Consider the following 16,583-nt stretch of genomic DNA (forward strand, 5'->3'; position numbering starts at 1 on the left):
CGTGATGCAGAAAAATGGCTGCACTTTATTAAAAACCTTTCGACGATTTCCATAAAGTCGTAAAGTCTGAATCTATCTATCGCTTGTCGTCCTCTTCCGGATGAATTCCTCAAAACAAGCGACAATTTAGCGATTTAATTAATCGTCTTCTATCGACATTTTCATTCGACAGAATTTGATTTTTCCTCGTTGCAAAAGAACCGTAAGAGTCTAAAAAAAGTATAATTTTTTCCGAGATAGAATTATTCTGATACACATACATCAATCGGAATAGAAATAATAAATTGGACAATGCTGTCGAACGGATGCACAATGTTAGTGGATCCACGTTGATTTGCGGCAACGTAATGCCCATCAAGCAGGGGACACTGTACGATACACGAAATGAATTTGAATTGCAGATACATAGCAGTGACCCAGCCGATAAAGTACGCCAAGCACAAGAACAATAGAAGAGTGTGGTTGACGATACTGTTGGTCTGGGCGATATCTGCCGCGATCGGCAGCCCGATTGTTCTCGGCTTGAATAACACCCCCGACCGAATACCGGACCAATGCCTCTTCTACAATGCAGACTTTATCATCTACTCGAGCCTATCCAGCTTCTACATACCTTGCATCATCATGGTGTTTCTCTACTACAACATATTCAAGGTAAATATCATTGACAGCGATAGGCTTAAAAATAATCGATAGCAGAAATCGATAAGGCACGATCGGTGTTGCTCGAAAATTGAGTAAGCATCAAGAACTGTCAGGATGAATGCAAAACTGTTTATTTGGTTAATTAATCATAACATATAATATTGTCGGCCGTAACAAGTAAAACTCACCAAATTACGTAGATATTAATTTTAACGCCATATGGAGCAAAGTGTTCCGCAGATACGCTGGCTTTTGCGATTACGTTGCGGTTAATCATAAATACGGCTGCTTCGCTATTCTACGCAAACCGGAATACATAAACAATTTTGTTTGCATGATTGCTTCCATTCGTTACGATATTAATTTCCGATGACGTGAAATATCGTGGTAATAATTGCGTAAAACAGATTTCAAATTCAACACTTTATAATTTTACATTCTGAGAGTCCCGGCTGACCGAGGGCTTTGTACGACCGAGATTTATTATTTCTCAGTGGAGCCGATAAACAATGGTATTTCAACAAACGATGTATTGATTTCATAACGAAGAATAGTAAAAAGAAAAGCGAAGAAAAGAAAGGAAGAATATAAGGAAGATAGATATTTTCATTGCAATTCGAAGAACAACGTATGCTTTGTTTATTTCTTATGGGGTTGCGAGACATTCGGCATGAATATATGTATGCGTGTATAATCATAATGCAACGATTTAACATCGGAGCAGAAGACGATACGCTTCGAAACACCGATATAAAATATGTACCTCTTATATTCAGCTATAACGCATTCATAAAAAGTTCTGTTTCAAAACTTGCATCAACCAACAGCGAGTAAAATTGTCTAATATGCGTACATTATGATGCTGTGTATCCATGTGAGAAATATTTCTTATATTTCCTGTATCTTTGATATAAGCGTCGCGATAAATCTCGCTGTTTTGATATGTATAGGTGATAACAGGTGTCATGTGTTACCTGTCTTGTACGCCATCGGAAGATTTATTTCACGCGTTTATATCGGTTACCAAATTTATGTTGAAACAGTGATTTTACTTTACCGTTTCCAGGCACTGAGAAACAGGGCGAGAAAGGCAAGGGCCAATAGAAAGCCTAACTTGGGCGACATAAAACCGGGCAGCATAATCGAGAACATCGCACACACGCGCAGGTAAGCCGACACATTCGCTTCGACCGTTAACGTTGGCATTCTTCACGAATATACCAAGAATTTTCTAGGAATTCCACTCGAACCGCCGCTGGTTAAGGGAGAAAATGGATGTAAATTCTTTTGTTAAATTTCTGAAATTAGCAAGAACTTACGACCGTCTTATGCATTTGAAAGCTTAAAGAATTTTTATTATTTCTCATGTTAATTACTGCAAAAACAGAAGAGATTTTAATAAACGATCAATTACGTTTTAAAATCGTGTTTAAATTCGTCGAAAAGATCGAGGGAGAATCGAAGCCGATACTTCGTTGATAATTTCTTGATCATTGCATAGCATGTATTTCATTTGCATGTATCACTCTGTTGCACGTCCTATCGTAGAGAGACAAATTGTGAAGTTGCGGTTTCATAAGTCATACTTGCATTTGCAACCACGTCCTTACCAATTTGTAGAACGTCCCCTGTGCGCGTTGCACGAACGTGCAATTTCGAACAAAGGAGTGACGAACGTAAATAAGAATTCCCTTTAGAAAAGGGGAACGATTATTTGACAAAGGGACGATAGCATCGAACCAGTGCTGCCTTTTAATAGTTTTCAACGATGTTCACGGTAAACAAAACGTCTGTTGGTAGGCTGCTAACGTCTCAATGGGTAGTTGAATGTGTGTAATTTCTCGGCGAGGCACGGATGTAACGAATCGATATTCAATTTCTACGATTTCGCGCGTCAGAAGATCAAAGAAGGTTGTTTAAATAGAACGAATGGCTACATATATTCGCGAAGGTGTCGCAGAGCGATAGCCGGTCGTCGCGTTGCGAACAGACAAACTGGCTTCATTTCGAATGTGTCGCGTGTTCCTCGCGCGAGTCATTTTTTTCAATTTCCCGCGTATAACTCCTGCATTCCAACGAGAGACGATTTCTCGCGAAGATTGGCGCGCTGGCGAGAATATGTCACTAAAGGAGAAAAGATGGCGGTGAAAAGAAAGGCGTGTAGAAAGGGGAAGAGCTAAGGCGTAGTCGAGCCTGGAGCATCTCCGTATAATACGCTTTTCCCGCGCGCAGGCTTCATTTCCGTTGTCCCGGGGTCGGCGTACTTGCCTTGAATAGCCAACAAGTTCGCCTCGATTTAATTGCCGGCTTTTGTACTCACCTCTTCCTAAGTGTCGTACATTTGTTCATCGATGAGAACCGTACAGAAGGAACCGTTGTCTTCCTTTGCCAGCGGACTGAAAGGCACGTAGTCTTGTTTTCCGGTGAAGATGATTTAATACCTACTTCGCCGTTTTTCCTTTCCTCGAAAGGAAAATACTGGAGTGGAATCTATCTTCCGAACGAGTGGCGAAAGATCGCGACTTAACTTCTGCCGCTGCGCTTCGACTTATACTTTCAACTATACTTCAAAGTTGTATGTCGCTCGCCAATGGAGCAACAAAAGCAAGAAGGATTTTCGAGTTAAACATTTCGAATTAATCGGATTAAAAAGTTTGAATCCACATAAAGGGTATATACATGTATAGATATATATATATATATATATGTATACTTATATTCAAACGCAACTAGGTAGGTAATTTGCAATGGTATTAAAGATGTGACGCATCGGTTGCCTAATTATTATTTATAGGCTCCTTCCAGGTTCCTACGGTTGCATAGTACCCTGTACAAACACCATCGATAAGTTAGACTTACAATTAGATGTTTATAACGACAGTCACACAGTTTGGCTATACGACCGTATCTTTTCCCCTGAGTCCCATGCATTCAGCGTAATCTCAGGCCTGTATTCAAAATTCGCCCGATACTCCACCCTTCCCATACGCTCTCCTACTCCTGTAGATTTTACCCCTGTATCGTTAACATTACCGTCGACATATCTTTGTACTCATCCTGATTACAAGATACAAGTAGTTCCCTTTCTTATTATCCTACGTATCAACGTAGATTATTACAGTCAATGACTATATTAAAACGAGCAGTCGAGGATTCGATTGCTTATAAATTTAGCTTAATTCGAAATATATCAAAGCGTGAAAACTTTCCAATTCGTCTGTTTGTTATTCAGAGGAATTTCGGAGAATAGAATTAATTATCTCTTCTTCTCGCTAAATTTTTTTAAAACGTCATATCGAACGTATCGATAAGGATAAGGGCGAAAGTTTCGAGCAAACAAACGCGACAAAGTTGGTGGAACTATCGTTTAGATCGAACTGTGAATCGCCAATCCAAGTTCTAACGATATCGAATCCCCATAATCCGATTATTCGGAGTACGCGGCCGGTTGCGAATGTTCATATTAATTCACGGCATGAAATTACTTAATAAGTTTAACTTGTAACCACGCAGTATGCTCGCGATAATGGATTAGAAGTTACTCGTAATTCGTTTCGAACAGTACCGCAAGATCGAACAGGTAAACGTCTGCCGCAAAAGTAATTCTAAATTGCTCTCTTTCGATAATTGTGTTATCGGTCCGATCGATCGAAAGCGAGCCAGTTGAAATATCAAAGGTTCGAGCTTTTCCCTCGTCAGAAAAGAATTACTTTCCGACTTTCATTTTAGCTGAAACGCAGCCGAGGATCCCTGTGAATCGCGAAGGGCACATTCAACGAAGTAAAAGCTAGGTTCTTTGTTCGTGGCAAAGTTCCGAACGAAGTCGCGAGCGCAAGCGTAGTCGCTTTGTGCATGATAGATTAACTTTTCCCCTTTGCCGGATTAACGCCGCGCGTCGCCGAGGAATACTAAAAGCATGCTAAGTGTAGAAGCTTTTTTTTAGAGGCTTTTGACTAAGATCACGTAGTGGGTATTCTGTGGCAAGGTTTGCGGAGACGGCGTTGGGAGCGGCGGCTTTCGTGGCTCCTGGCATGGAAGAGCCGACGAATACCGCGTCCGGGAGCAACGAAGACGAGGACGAGACACCCCTTGATCCTGTTGTGGTCATCTCGAACGATAAGAGCACCGAGTTCTTTTTGGCCACTGTCGTCGAGGAAGCAGCGTAAGAATCCAATAAAATTTTTCGATCGTCCGCAGTGCAGACGAACGTTCGCGCTGCATAACAACGCGTTGTTTCGTAAGCTTCTCTTCCCTTTTCCCAACAACTCGTAATTAATAAGTTTCACTGTACGGCAAGCAATAAAAAAGATATGCATAACAAGTAGTAGTATAGAACGGAGCATAAATATTTTTAGGAGATGGTAGAAAAAGCACAACGACGAACACTCGAGGTTCCGCCTCCCTTACCAAACGAAGAGCGGGGGCGTTAAAAGTTACTCGAGCAAATTAACGAGACTAAAAACAATGGTGCGAGAACAAAGCATGAACCGACTAAAATCAATTAGCATTCAAAACCAACGACGTAGAACGAACAAAGGAAAAATACTATTTTACTGTTCATTGGAGGGAATGAATTTTCTTTTACTTCGAGAGACGAGAGTCGATCTAAAGTTACATCTTAATTGATTAGTTAATTTGCGAATTAAGATAGTATCGCACCTTATATGGCATTGTTTTCCGCCCAAGCATCGCCTTTTTCTTTTATAATTCTTCCGACTGGCTACTTTATCTTCGGTGAAACGGGATGAGCGATCTTGTCTGAGAAGAACGAGCGGTAAAAGATAGGGACTGAATTGTATTTTCCGCGTAAGAGTCGGATGAAAGGATGCTTGAATTTTTTATATTGCCTACGAGTCGATAATTCATTGGCGTAAAGAATTACTCACCGACACATTCGATAAAAATAGGAACAAAACACCGATAAACTCGGTCCACTGTGAAATCGATTCGTTTGTTTGTGGAGTGTCCACTGGTCCAGCAAGTTGCAGTAGTAACTGTATTGATTGAACGCGGAAGACGCGGTTTCGATCGATACATTCGTTTGCGGTAACAAAACGTAAGTAAAAAAGAAAAAAGGCGAGCAATCGCGATCGGCACAATGGTATAGGTAACGAGTAGATAGGAAGAACGATAGATGATTCGATTTCTTCGTTTGGTCGTGCCGAATGCGGCACGCTGAAAGCATATGGTATCGCGTTGGTATATCTATGCAGGATTTTCGATTCTCGTACAAGGATCTGGTTACGATATACGTCCGATGGAAATTCGTTGTGCCGTAATAATTCTGTGATACACCGACTAATGGTAAGATCGATATGTACCTATCGATCAATATGCACGGGAATCATGCTCCACGCACCAATGTCTTTCGAAACTAATCGCCGAGAGCGACTGCATCCATGGTGCAGCAAGTTTAATTACATAGACAGATTCGTTGTCAGCCGTACATGTAGCCGCGTGGATAGCGCGTTAATACACGGGCGTGTATTGTTCGAGTAGTCGAACATTTCGAACGAGATGCCATTACAAGAAGTAATTTCTCGTTCGTGTTTCGTTTTCGGCAATAAAAGCGAACGTTCGTCCTTATAATCATGATACACGAAATGCTTTCACTCGTAGGTTCAGAGTTGCAAGCTGTGACGGGATATGCTAAACCTGTATCGTTGGAATGCTACTGATACTCGAATTGCAGTTGTCGTTTCAGCGCAGTGGCTCAAGCTCAACTGGGTGGAACGCAGAACGTCAGAAAGGATTCTGGATATGACGGTGCAGCGAGCAGCACGGTGATTCACGAACCGTTAGAAACGAATTCCAGTCCCAGCCCGAATCCACGAATCACCTCAGCTCCGTCGTCCTCCACTTCTTCGTCGCCGCCTCCGAAGAGTGCGGCGACCAGCCAAGCTTCGCAACCCAAGAAGAACGGCGCTGAAACGAACAAGCAGGAATTAAAGAGGCTCAAGAGCGCCGGTTCTCTTCTTCCTCTTCAACTTGGACGAACGCCAAGCGTCTTGTCTGGCTCGTCTACCTGTAAGAAGGACAAGAAAAATGCCGTTTCTGGCTCCCGGTTTACAATATACAAAGCCAACAAGGCGAGCAAGAAGAAACGAGAGAAAAGCTCCGCGAAAAAGGAGCGTAAAGCTACGAAAACGTTGGCTATTGTGTTGGGTACGTCCGGTCGATTATTCTTCCTTCCTATCGCGCGACAAAAAGGAACTCTATTCTCTTTTACAGGTGTCTTTTTAATTTGTTGGCTGCCGTTCTTTACCTGCAACATCATGGACGCGATTTGCACGAAGCTGACAGCGAACTGTCAACCGGGTGTCACTGCTTTCATCGTGACCTCTTGGTTAGGCTACATGAACAGCTTCGTAAATCCCGTGATTTATACTGTGTTCAATCCCGAATTTCGCAAAGCCTTCCATAAATTGGTCAGCTTCTAGACAAATTACAACATTTAAAGTCGCGTTTATCTCGAAAGCAGGAACAACGAGACATCGGACAATCGAACAGCTCAACATTTGTTCCAGCTAAAGGTATTTATCGTATTCGCAGACCTCTTTCGTAGTCGCGCCATTTTTCGTAGGTAGACGTTTAAAAACCAATAACTTCCTCTGGCTCGTTCTACCGAATCGTGTTTAAATTTTGCGACGGACTTGAGAAACATTAGCCGCGCCGTCACAAATTGCAACGTATCGAAACTAAATCGAAGCTTTTTACGAGTGAGAACGGAATTACATCGCGCACTTTTTACTCGTTGTTTATCGAAAGTGCAGATCATCGTTAGTATTCTCAGCACCCACACACCCAACTATCGCGCGATTTCATTGGTCGATATCCCGGCGATATGAAACCGGAGGCAACGTGCATCGATGTTAGGGCTGAATTACCAAATAAATATTTAAGCTAACGATAAGTAGTCGAATAAATGATACACGAAGTAATCGGGAAACGAGCGTCAAGGTGTTAGAAACACAACGACGTGGTTTATGCGTTGAACGCGTTCAAATTCGCGTTATCCTACCATTTCAAGTAATCTAGTTGCATAAATAAGAGAAGCACGAAAAGGAAAGAAGGGAATTCCAATAGATATATTAAGACGATAAATATCAGGTCAAAACGTGAAATCAATGGAATGCGTATTTGAGCGAAAACACATTATACGTATATGTACTTTGTCGGATATTAAATATACCGTGGCAGTATTATCGTAGCTCCTAAGGTGTAGCAATATTTTTTGGCTCAAAGCAAAGGAACCGAATTGTCAGTTCCACGACAAACTGTTACGCGTTCTGTACACCTGCGCGTCTAATCGAACGTCTTTGTACTGTGTACGATTATTCGAACGAAGCACCGTTTCCTTCGTATCGTTTCGAGATTCTTTCGTCGTGCCGTTTCGTTCGTCCTTTCTAGCATGCGAGAAAATCGAAGAACAAGCTTCCGAAATTCTTGCATCGCGAGTCATGAATTATACGCGAATTTTATAAATCCACGAAGAGGACGATGGTTGTGCAAGCTTTGGGATCGTGTTTTTCGATTCTCCAAAATTCATTCGTGCAGGAAGGGAAAAGAATTCGAGTAAGTCTGTCGAACGTGTTCGATGCATATCGTACCATCTCTACTTTCGGATCTATTTTATCATTTAACATCTCGACGAGAGAATTACCATATTTTTCAACTATTTACATATCCAACTATATATATACTCAGTTACAGGATTTAAAGTTTATATGATATTCCGCTCACGAGAAGTTCTCGAAGATCCGTTTCTCGTAACAATCGCTTCCCTTCGATTCCCTCTAGCGTTTCTTCAAAGTGAATTGTTTGAAACACGTTGAAATTATTTGCACATGTCCCTTTTTTCTGTCGAACATTTGCACGTTACGACGTCATTTGTTCCAATTCTAATAAAAAGTTTATGTATTATCTTCGGTGTATTAACCGCGCGGAACGTTCGCGTTCAACTCTACGGAAACGAAAATCGATAGCGGAAGGCGTCCGCTTGTTTTTGCCTCTCCCCTGGCTTCGAGAGCCCAAAGGAATTCCTCGTAAAGATGGCCATTGTATGCTCATGACGCGTTCGATAGAATCGAAGAAATAACGAAACACAGTCGATGCATGCAGAAACACCTGCATCGGCTTCGCTTCGTGTTCCTTTTCCGCAAACGTTTTTAAAGTTCCCGGCGTCCGAATTTTCAAACATATCAATACAGGTACGAAGCATGATATCTAACCGTATACTGGCAACCGAGACACGCTTATCGAGCATGTATATGTGTGTTAAATGGGCTACGCGAAACGGAAGATACCAAATACTAGCGAACGTAAAACGTTATCGTAAAAAACACTTGTTTCGCGGGACCCGCGATCCTGCAATAACGTCTACAATCAGAGCTTTTTACTCTATGAGTTCTACGAATACGTCGTATCACGTAACTTTAAACTTCCAATGTATATTTGTACATAATTAGTAGAAATTAGTAACGAATTACTCGAACTGTGCAATCGGTTGTATGGCGATACGCGTCCCTACGTACTCGATCGCCTGCTAAAACCTAGAAACACTGCAATTACTAAACACTAAGAGTAACGATATTGTGTATCGCTAAATGCTAGGCAAATATTTAGGGAAACTCTTGTCGATGAATTGTGATAAAGCTAGGTTTTGTTACGTACATTTTACCTGGTAACCTGTTTCGAGATATTATACAATTCTTCGATAATAATTTATCGTACCGAACGAATCGTTCGCAAATCAAGTGTTTTATCTTCGAACGTTTCCGTTATTCGTCGAACTGATCGTAATCGACCGAGAGAAACGAAGTTTGCATCGGATTAGTGAGTGAAATACAGGGTTAAAATATTATACCGCTTCATTTTCGCACGAACCTCTTAATTCACGTACCTCGAACTTAAATCTCTTAAACCGGTAGCTACGTACATCCGTTTCGTTATAGAGAATCCTCGCCAACAGACTGAGAACTTTATGCCCTTTCATAATGGCGTAACGAACTTTTCACCTAGTTATTGGGGCCGGTGAAATTTAAACGAGTGCCGATTCGCGACAGATCGTGCCACGTGCCATTTTACGCCACCGCAAGATAAAAGGTGCTTCCGCACACAACGGTAGATTATTAATTGGCAAAGTTCCCGTCCTTCGCTCTCGGTCGTTAACGACAGTATAACAGCGAAACTTTGGATCAGCGATCTCCGAATACCTGGAAACCAGTCGCAGATTTTTTTTCATTCGCGAGAGAATTATCTTCGAGAAGGAGCACCGACCAAAGCTTTTTCCTTAATCACTTTGCGATTAACCGCGACAACAGGCAGAAACTCGAACTGTATTTCCACGCTGAACGAAAATCAACAAGCCTAGCATTTTCTTTTAACGCAACGCACTTGGAAATGCATTATAAAGTTTCTTACAATTCTGCTAAGATCGCTGTATTTTTCTAACCCGATACATTCCCTTCTCTGTATATAAATGTGTATGTATTATACATGATATACGTACGCGATATAGTGTATCTGTATTGTACCAAAAGAACATGAGGATAGCGCTGTGCATCTATGTAAATATATATCTAATAGACAAAGAACGCGAGCGTATACGAACTGACTGCGAAAGGATCGATAACGTTTCCAGGGATTCTAATTGAACTTGAATCACGGAAATTCTCGAGAACTCGTAACAGGCCAGTTTCTACTTCCTCGAGGTGCGAGACACTAAGAATAAACACAAAACGAATATAAGTCAAGTGGAATGTCTTCTAAATGTCCATCGAAAAACGTGTCGCTTTCGTGAGAGAGTACTACATTTTTCCTATGACTTTCTTAATAATTATTACGAATGGTCTATACAGGGCATAGATGTAAGAGATAAATCTTTAATTTGCCGAGACTAACTATAAGCATAACGAATCAAATGGAAAAGAAATGAATATTCAGAACGCTGTATGTACCGATGGCAATACCTATACATATTCACACGCGAATGGAACACATGGGACACATACATACACGATTAATCAGAGATAAGACAAATCGAATACACGAACACTTGTCGAAATTAATAAAATATAGTATAAATTGAAGACGAGTTTTCATTTTACAAGTTCTAGCTTTACGAAGGAAGAATATAGCGCAAGGTAAGTGGCAAGATATTAAATTCATTTTCGTATCTTTCCAGTATAGAAAACACTTGCCTCTGCAGATTTTTAGAGATCGATAGAAGACGAAAAGTCGGCTGTCCTCGTGGTATTTGTTCGAGTCGGTGCAATTCACGGTGAGAATGGTCCATGGGCCAGTGAGTACGAACGTTGGCCAAATTGAATCTACAACGAAATCGGTTCGGGCTGACTTTTACGAATATCCCTCAAACAGTGAATGCTTCCTATAGCGGTAAGAAGAAAGATATGGGCCGGTGATCTCTGAAATAGCCTGCCTGAAAAAGTACGATGGATCGAATAATGTCAATAACCCAGATAACGCACGATGTGTTAATAGTATTATGTCAGAGTCAATATTGAATGATGATAAAAGGGATTATACGTATAGACAATGGATTAAACAGGATTAATCAAATTGGAGGGATGAAGTTGACGGAAATTGATTCACAAGAAACGTTGATAATCTTACTATTTCTATTAACAAATATTTATTTCTATTATAATAGTTAATTAAATTATATAGAGATAATATTTACGGTATAACACTATGAAATATTTCTCGACGTAACCTAGAGTTTCTTAAACTTTGGCAACTTGCTAGAATATTTTGTAACGCTATAAATAAACACGTGGTTTTGTACCGATTGGTCCAGTTAGCTTCTACGTTCACCACAAGCGTTGACCCAATTTTACCTACAATAAAAACGTTACATACACGATATAGTAAAATCATTTTGCTACATTCGTAAATAACCGCATAATTTTCATGCCGAGGCTCGCAATTAAACCACATTATGGACGCTGTGTTTACGATAGCTCTGTAACGGCATCGAATGACTTTATATCGCGTTCCTGTTCGTGTGCATGTGTATTTACCTATGGAAAAAATTCCAGCAGATCGATAAGTTTTCGCGACTATCAGTTAAGTTTGGAAACATTTAAAAAGTCACTCTATTAAAATGCAACAATCGATGCACGGTTTAAAATTTCTACGTGGTATAGTCAGCTATTACCAGCGAACTTCCATCGTGACTACGTAACTCGTGTTACAAGTATTTGAAACAAAATACGTTCTCGCATGCTGATGGGAAAATTTTCTTGTAAAACGAGCCACCGAACTCGAATGCACCAACTTCCCCCATACGCGTATCATGCAAGTTAGAACGTATCCGCTGCACTGGAATAGGTTTACCAATTTCTCGAGCTTCATATTGTATAAAATAACAGACGCAAGAAATTCCACGTTGGAAAAAATCTAACACCGCAAACAAGAAAATTCATTCGAAATTTCATTCGAGTAAGGACTTTCAACATTCTTCGTGGCCAACTCCTCTCTTAAATCCTCGCAGCTATTTGTCGAAACTTTACCTTGGAGAAAGCAGGAAGTTGATATCGCGGCAATTCTGGCAAACTTAATCCCAATTTTCCAATGTCGAGATTCGTGGAACGTAAAGTAGGACTAGTTGAACGCAAGGTGTAATCTATCCCTCCGAAGCCGCCTAATTGCAACTGCAACCCTGTACAAACCATACGCGTTCTACGAATTAGACTCTGAACGTTTGGAAAAATAAAGCGGGAATGTCGTGTTCACGAATCCGTGACGGGACAACCGCCGTACGTAATTACGTACAATCGATATACCTGTGGAATATGAGTGAGTCCTCGCCGGTTCAAACGGTCGCAACTGACCTCCATATTGGAAATTTTCGCCAAAGTTCAAAGTTGATACACCAGTGGGAACGTCCGATGAGAGGCTGTTGTGTATTCCTGTCGATATATCGGTGTTTATTCCACCAGGTAGACTGTTGAATGTGCTGCCGATATGATTACTCAATATGTTCGAGGACAAGCCAGAAGACAGAGGTGTACCTGAAGTGAAAACACGTGAATCATTGAGGAAGAATTACATAATTTCGGTTGACAAGAGTCTTCCATGAAATTGCGTACGTTCGCCGCATATTACGTTGCTTGTCACGCTCGTACGGAGAATCGCTACGAATTTAGTAACTTGGAAAATACGATTAACTAATTTTAAACTTCCATAACCGAAAGCGATGTAATAGCGAAGAAGTGAAAAGATGGACGTTTATGTCGTATGGGGATTATTTTCCCGGTGATAAAAAGAAATCCATCGAAGTTGAAGACCCACGAGAGAGAACGAGTGGATGGAATTTTGAGAATTATAACTGAACTCGAGGCGAAAGCATCGAGCAGAAAGTGGGCTTCCCAATAAAGTTGACCACGATTCGCGGTTCTTTCGCACTGGGATCTGGCAATAAAAGAGTCGAAAGATTAAATTTCTCTTAACGATGGAATCCCTGGGGGCGAGTCCCTCTCGGTCATCGAAGAACGATTTGGTCTGAACCTTATCGATTCGTATGAAGTGGCTATACCTAACGAGAGGCCAGAAGATGTGGACGAATCTTGAGGCACGAAAGCAGACACTCTTGGCGGCGTTATTGGAATGTAGTTTATCGTCTGCATTGGCCGAGAAACCGCTGACAAAGTTGCAATCGGTATACTTGGGAGTGTCATCGTTGGCCTCTCGACTATCGTGGTTAATGGAACATGGTTCGCAGTTCCCGATATAGATGATTGTTGGAAAGGTAGACCGTGGTTCGATTCCTGCTGCAGCAGATAGCTCAACAGAGAACTCTGCAAATTGTTCTTCAGAACGCCCTTTGATTCTTCTGGAAGTATGTAATTCAATACCATGCTAGGGATCTTGTTGTTTAGGCTGTTGTTCGACGTATCTGGAAGCGCTTGGTTCAGCGGCAGAATTTGCACGTTGCTTTTGATACCATCTTTCGCCTGTTGTGATAGCAGATAATCCAGCATGGACTGCTGGAACTTGTCCTTTAACTCATTGGAGAGATAATAGGGCGTGGATGAAGTGAACGTAGTAGGTTGAAATACAATTGGAGGTACGGTTCTGCAAGAAAAACAGAAACAGAATGCATACAATTCGGAAAAATTAATACTAATTCAATCGTACAGAATGTCAGCTCGAATTTCCTCGGGACGTAATGTTCTAATAACGTTATTTCAGAAATACACCTTGACACGGTACGATAGTGGCGGAGGAAAAATCACGATCGATCATACAAGTAACGAATCTTGACAGTGCTATTACGTACTGTCGTCCGAAAGATATGATTGGAGATTCCGTGTCCATGACAGGTAAGCTAGCTTCAGTGGTCGGTAAACGAGCCAAGTTCGAAGACTGTTTCGTGGTAACCATAGAGGCTGGTATCGTAGAAATCGTTGAAGCGGATACGCCCGTGGTAGCAGCGTCAGCCAGCTGAAAGCAATTACTAACTTGCATTGGACCTTTTAAGATTCGCGGTCGTTACTTTGCTCGTACGGATTCAGTTGGGAAATTGTAAAGAGGTTACGGTAAATGTTGATTAAAAGTTCTTCGAGCGTCGGATTAAACTTCATTTATTACTGTCGCAAAGAAATAACGAACGAGCCAGCAAAGTGATCGGTAAATTGTATAAGCAGAAACGAATGACTGGGCGGAAATGTTACTAAAATGGTCACTGTGCCCGTGCTGTACCGCTAAAATTGAATACGATGTCATGATGTACGAAAAGTATATTTCGCTCACCGTATCGGATTTCACGGTTGGCATTGTCGCCGTATTCGAGTGCGAATCCATTTTCAACTCGGAAGTTGTAGATGTATGAACTTGGGTGGTAGCTGAAGTTGCGGAGGAGACAGTAGACAGTTGCCATGGTTTGTGGGTGGTTGTCGGAGCCATTGAGGGTGTCATCGTCGTGGATGCTTCCTCGCTCAATGGCAGAGCGTTTCCATACGGCAAAATGGGTGGCACAGACACATATCCAAGACCATGGTTACCTATATCAAACAAATTCTTTCTTATAACGCGAACATTCCCAACATCTCTGTTCGAAGTATCTTTGATTCAAAGGATAGGATAAAATCTCTTAATAAATGACATCGATTACAGTCTTTCTTTTGATTAAAGTACTTACCATGCTTCAAATACTCCGAATCTCTACCAACTGAATCGACCTGTTGCTGTTCTGATTGTCCTTTGTAAAAGTCAATTGGTTTATCGTAAAGGTCCGCAAATCGAAAATCATCGCGGAAAGATTGCCGGTAAGAGGAATATCGATCGTCTTGATATTCAGGTCGCTGTTCATTTCCAGAAACCGTCTGATCTTTGTTTCGTTGATTCCTAAACGGTGTTCCATTCGTAAAGACCGAAGATTGTCTATGGAAGTCCGGAGCATTTTTAAACGATGAACTGTTGTCGTAAAATAGTCGATTTCTCAGTAATTCGTAATCTCGCAACAACAATCGGTTCTTGAGAGACAGTTGCTCCGGAAAAGAATCCAAATCCTGTCTATAGGGTCGATGTCGGTAAGATTGGTAGTATTGCGTTCTAAACGATGGCTCTCGAAATGAATGATGTTGCCCGTGAGAAGAAGATGAATGCCAAGCAGTCTCTTGATAAGGCGGAAACTCTTCCAAGGCACTGTATCTTCTTCCTTTCTTATACGCAGCGACAACCACAACCATCGACACGAATACGATCTGAGGGAATAAATTTACAGGTAATTTTAATTATTTATATTGTTATCACTGATTAAAATTTGTTATCAAGCGTCGACTGATCGGTATAAAAAACAGACGACTCACCAGTTTCTTCATTTGATCTTTTTGCACGTTTCGGAGTGCGAGAAAGAAATTGTAAGTATAACCACGCGCAAAGATAGTCTGCGGTCGATCACTGCCATCAACTTTCTTATATAGTTAGGAAGCGGGAGAAAAGCTGTAACTCGCATCTTTTCCACTGCTCCTGGTTTTGTACGTCTTCCAGATCAGGTACGAAACTGGATCTGGTAAATCATGTAGATGGACGCCTTTCTCTTTCTATGACAGGTTCATTGCCAGATATACAATGAATCTGATATATTTTCACACGTGTAACGGAAAACCTACAAGTTTGAGTGAAACTTTGTATTATACCTTGCAACAAAATTAAAGATCCAAACGAAGCTGCTTGTTTCACCCAAGAAGCAAGAAATTTATCATCTTTACAACGTGTTTAACGAATAACGCGTCCTTTAGGCTCTCGATAATTTACACTCGCTGTAAAATTTCCTCTTTCTGCTTTATGTTTCATAACTTTTCTTAGTAATTGTCGACATCCATTCATTTTATCTGGAACCATTCGACCTTCGATGAACGCTTTGAAACGGAGGAGTTCGCAATCGTAGGATATAAGGGTATTATAAGGTTTGTAGCAAAACCATAAAAGGTGTACGAGTGTACGTTCGTTGACTTTTAAAGAGGCAATAGAGATGGTAATAAAAATTATATGTCGACCACACTCGTATATGTTCGACCTTCAATTCCGTATAAAAGTGTCGATAACTTGAAGTATAAATCCTGTTCGTTCATCTAGCCGACTAGACTAATAATTTTATCAGTTTCTATTCAGGCACTGATCGATTGATTATGAGTTAGCTTTAAATGTATCGTAGTTGCAGTTACCCGATTCAATTAATTCAGTGTATTCGAATATTAGCTATTAAATATTTATTATTACGTAATGGCAGTGGATTTTCAGCGCAAACGTGCGGCACTGTGTGTGTGTAAACGTGTCAGTGAAAATTTAATGTAAATTGCAAGTAATTTACGGAAATTCATTTTGCAAGATCCAAGAGTGTACTTATTCATCAAGACATTGTTTTCATTCCAAATATTTGTCACAGGAATCTCAGTTAGTTTTCAGAGAGA

The 16,583-nt window shown here is 40.9% G+C and overlaps 2 protein-coding genes across 5 annotated transcripts in view; one reads left to right on the forward strand and one right to left on the reverse strand.

Annotated features, from left to right (window-relative positions):
* LOC132906258 (dopamine D2-like receptor) overlaps window positions 1-10,736 on the forward strand; it is a 96,708-nt gene extending 85,972 nt beyond the window's left edge. Inside the window, exons 4-8 of one of the 3 annotated variants that reach the window (XM_060958267.1) lie at window positions 402-654; window positions 1,712-1,812; window positions 4,613-4,807; window positions 6,338-6,810; window positions 6,877-10,736. In XM_060958267.1, coding sequence (XP_060814250.1) covers window positions 402-654; window positions 1,712-1,812; window positions 4,613-4,807; window positions 6,338-6,810; window positions 6,877-7,085 — 1,231 coding nt within the window. In that variant the 3' untranslated portion in view covers window positions 7,086-10,736. The remainder of the gene's footprint in view (window positions 1-401; window positions 655-1,711; window positions 1,813-4,612; window positions 4,808-6,337; window positions 6,811-6,876) is intronic. The other 2 variants (XM_060958268.1, XM_060958269.1) reach the window with 2 other exon arrangements.
* A 546-nt stretch (window positions 10,737-11,282) lies between these two features.
* On the reverse strand, window positions 11,283-16,401 carry LOC132906260 (mucin-2-like). Of its 2 annotated transcripts, XM_060958274.1 has the most exons (8): window positions 15,480-16,397; window positions 14,810-15,374; window positions 14,422-14,672; window positions 13,949-14,112; window positions 13,205-13,743; window positions 12,453-12,680; window positions 12,180-12,328; window positions 11,283-11,504 (listed from the first exon to the last, which is right to left on the reverse strand). In XM_060958274.1, the coding sequence occupies exons 1-8, from the start codon at window positions 15,489-15,491 to the stop codon at window positions 11,478-11,480; spliced, it is 1,935 nt and encodes a 644-aa protein (XP_060814257.1). In that variant the 5' UTR covers window positions 15,492-16,397; the 3' UTR covers window positions 11,283-11,477. The 2 variants fall into 2 exon arrangements, with proteins under 2 accessions (XP_060814257.1, XP_060814258.1); XM_060958275.1 differs by lacking the exon at window positions 12,180-12,328 and having other exon boundaries at window positions 15,480-16,401.
* Between the last annotated feature and the right edge of the window lie 182 nt (window positions 16,402-16,583).

The sequence above is a fragment of the Bombus pascuorum genome, chromosome 4 (assembly GCF_905332965.1).
Source record: "Bombus pascuorum chromosome 4, iyBomPasc1.1, whole genome shotgun sequence".
In the NCBI taxonomy this organism is placed as follows: domain Eukaryota; kingdom Metazoa; phylum Arthropoda; class Insecta; order Hymenoptera; family Apidae; genus Bombus; species Bombus pascuorum.

Excerpts from the sequence above, each read along its gene's own strand:
- LOC132906260 (XM_060958274.1), bottom strand. Across the intron at positions 14,113-14,421 it reads CAACCGTGAAATCCGATACG|CTGGCTGACGCTGCTACCAC; the intron begins GTGAGCGAAATA and ends AATTGCTTTCAG. Across the intron at positions 11,505-12,179 it reads AACTTCCTGCTTTCTCCAAG|GTAAAATTGGGTCAACGCTT; the intron begins GTAAAGTTTCGA and ends TTTTTATTGTAG.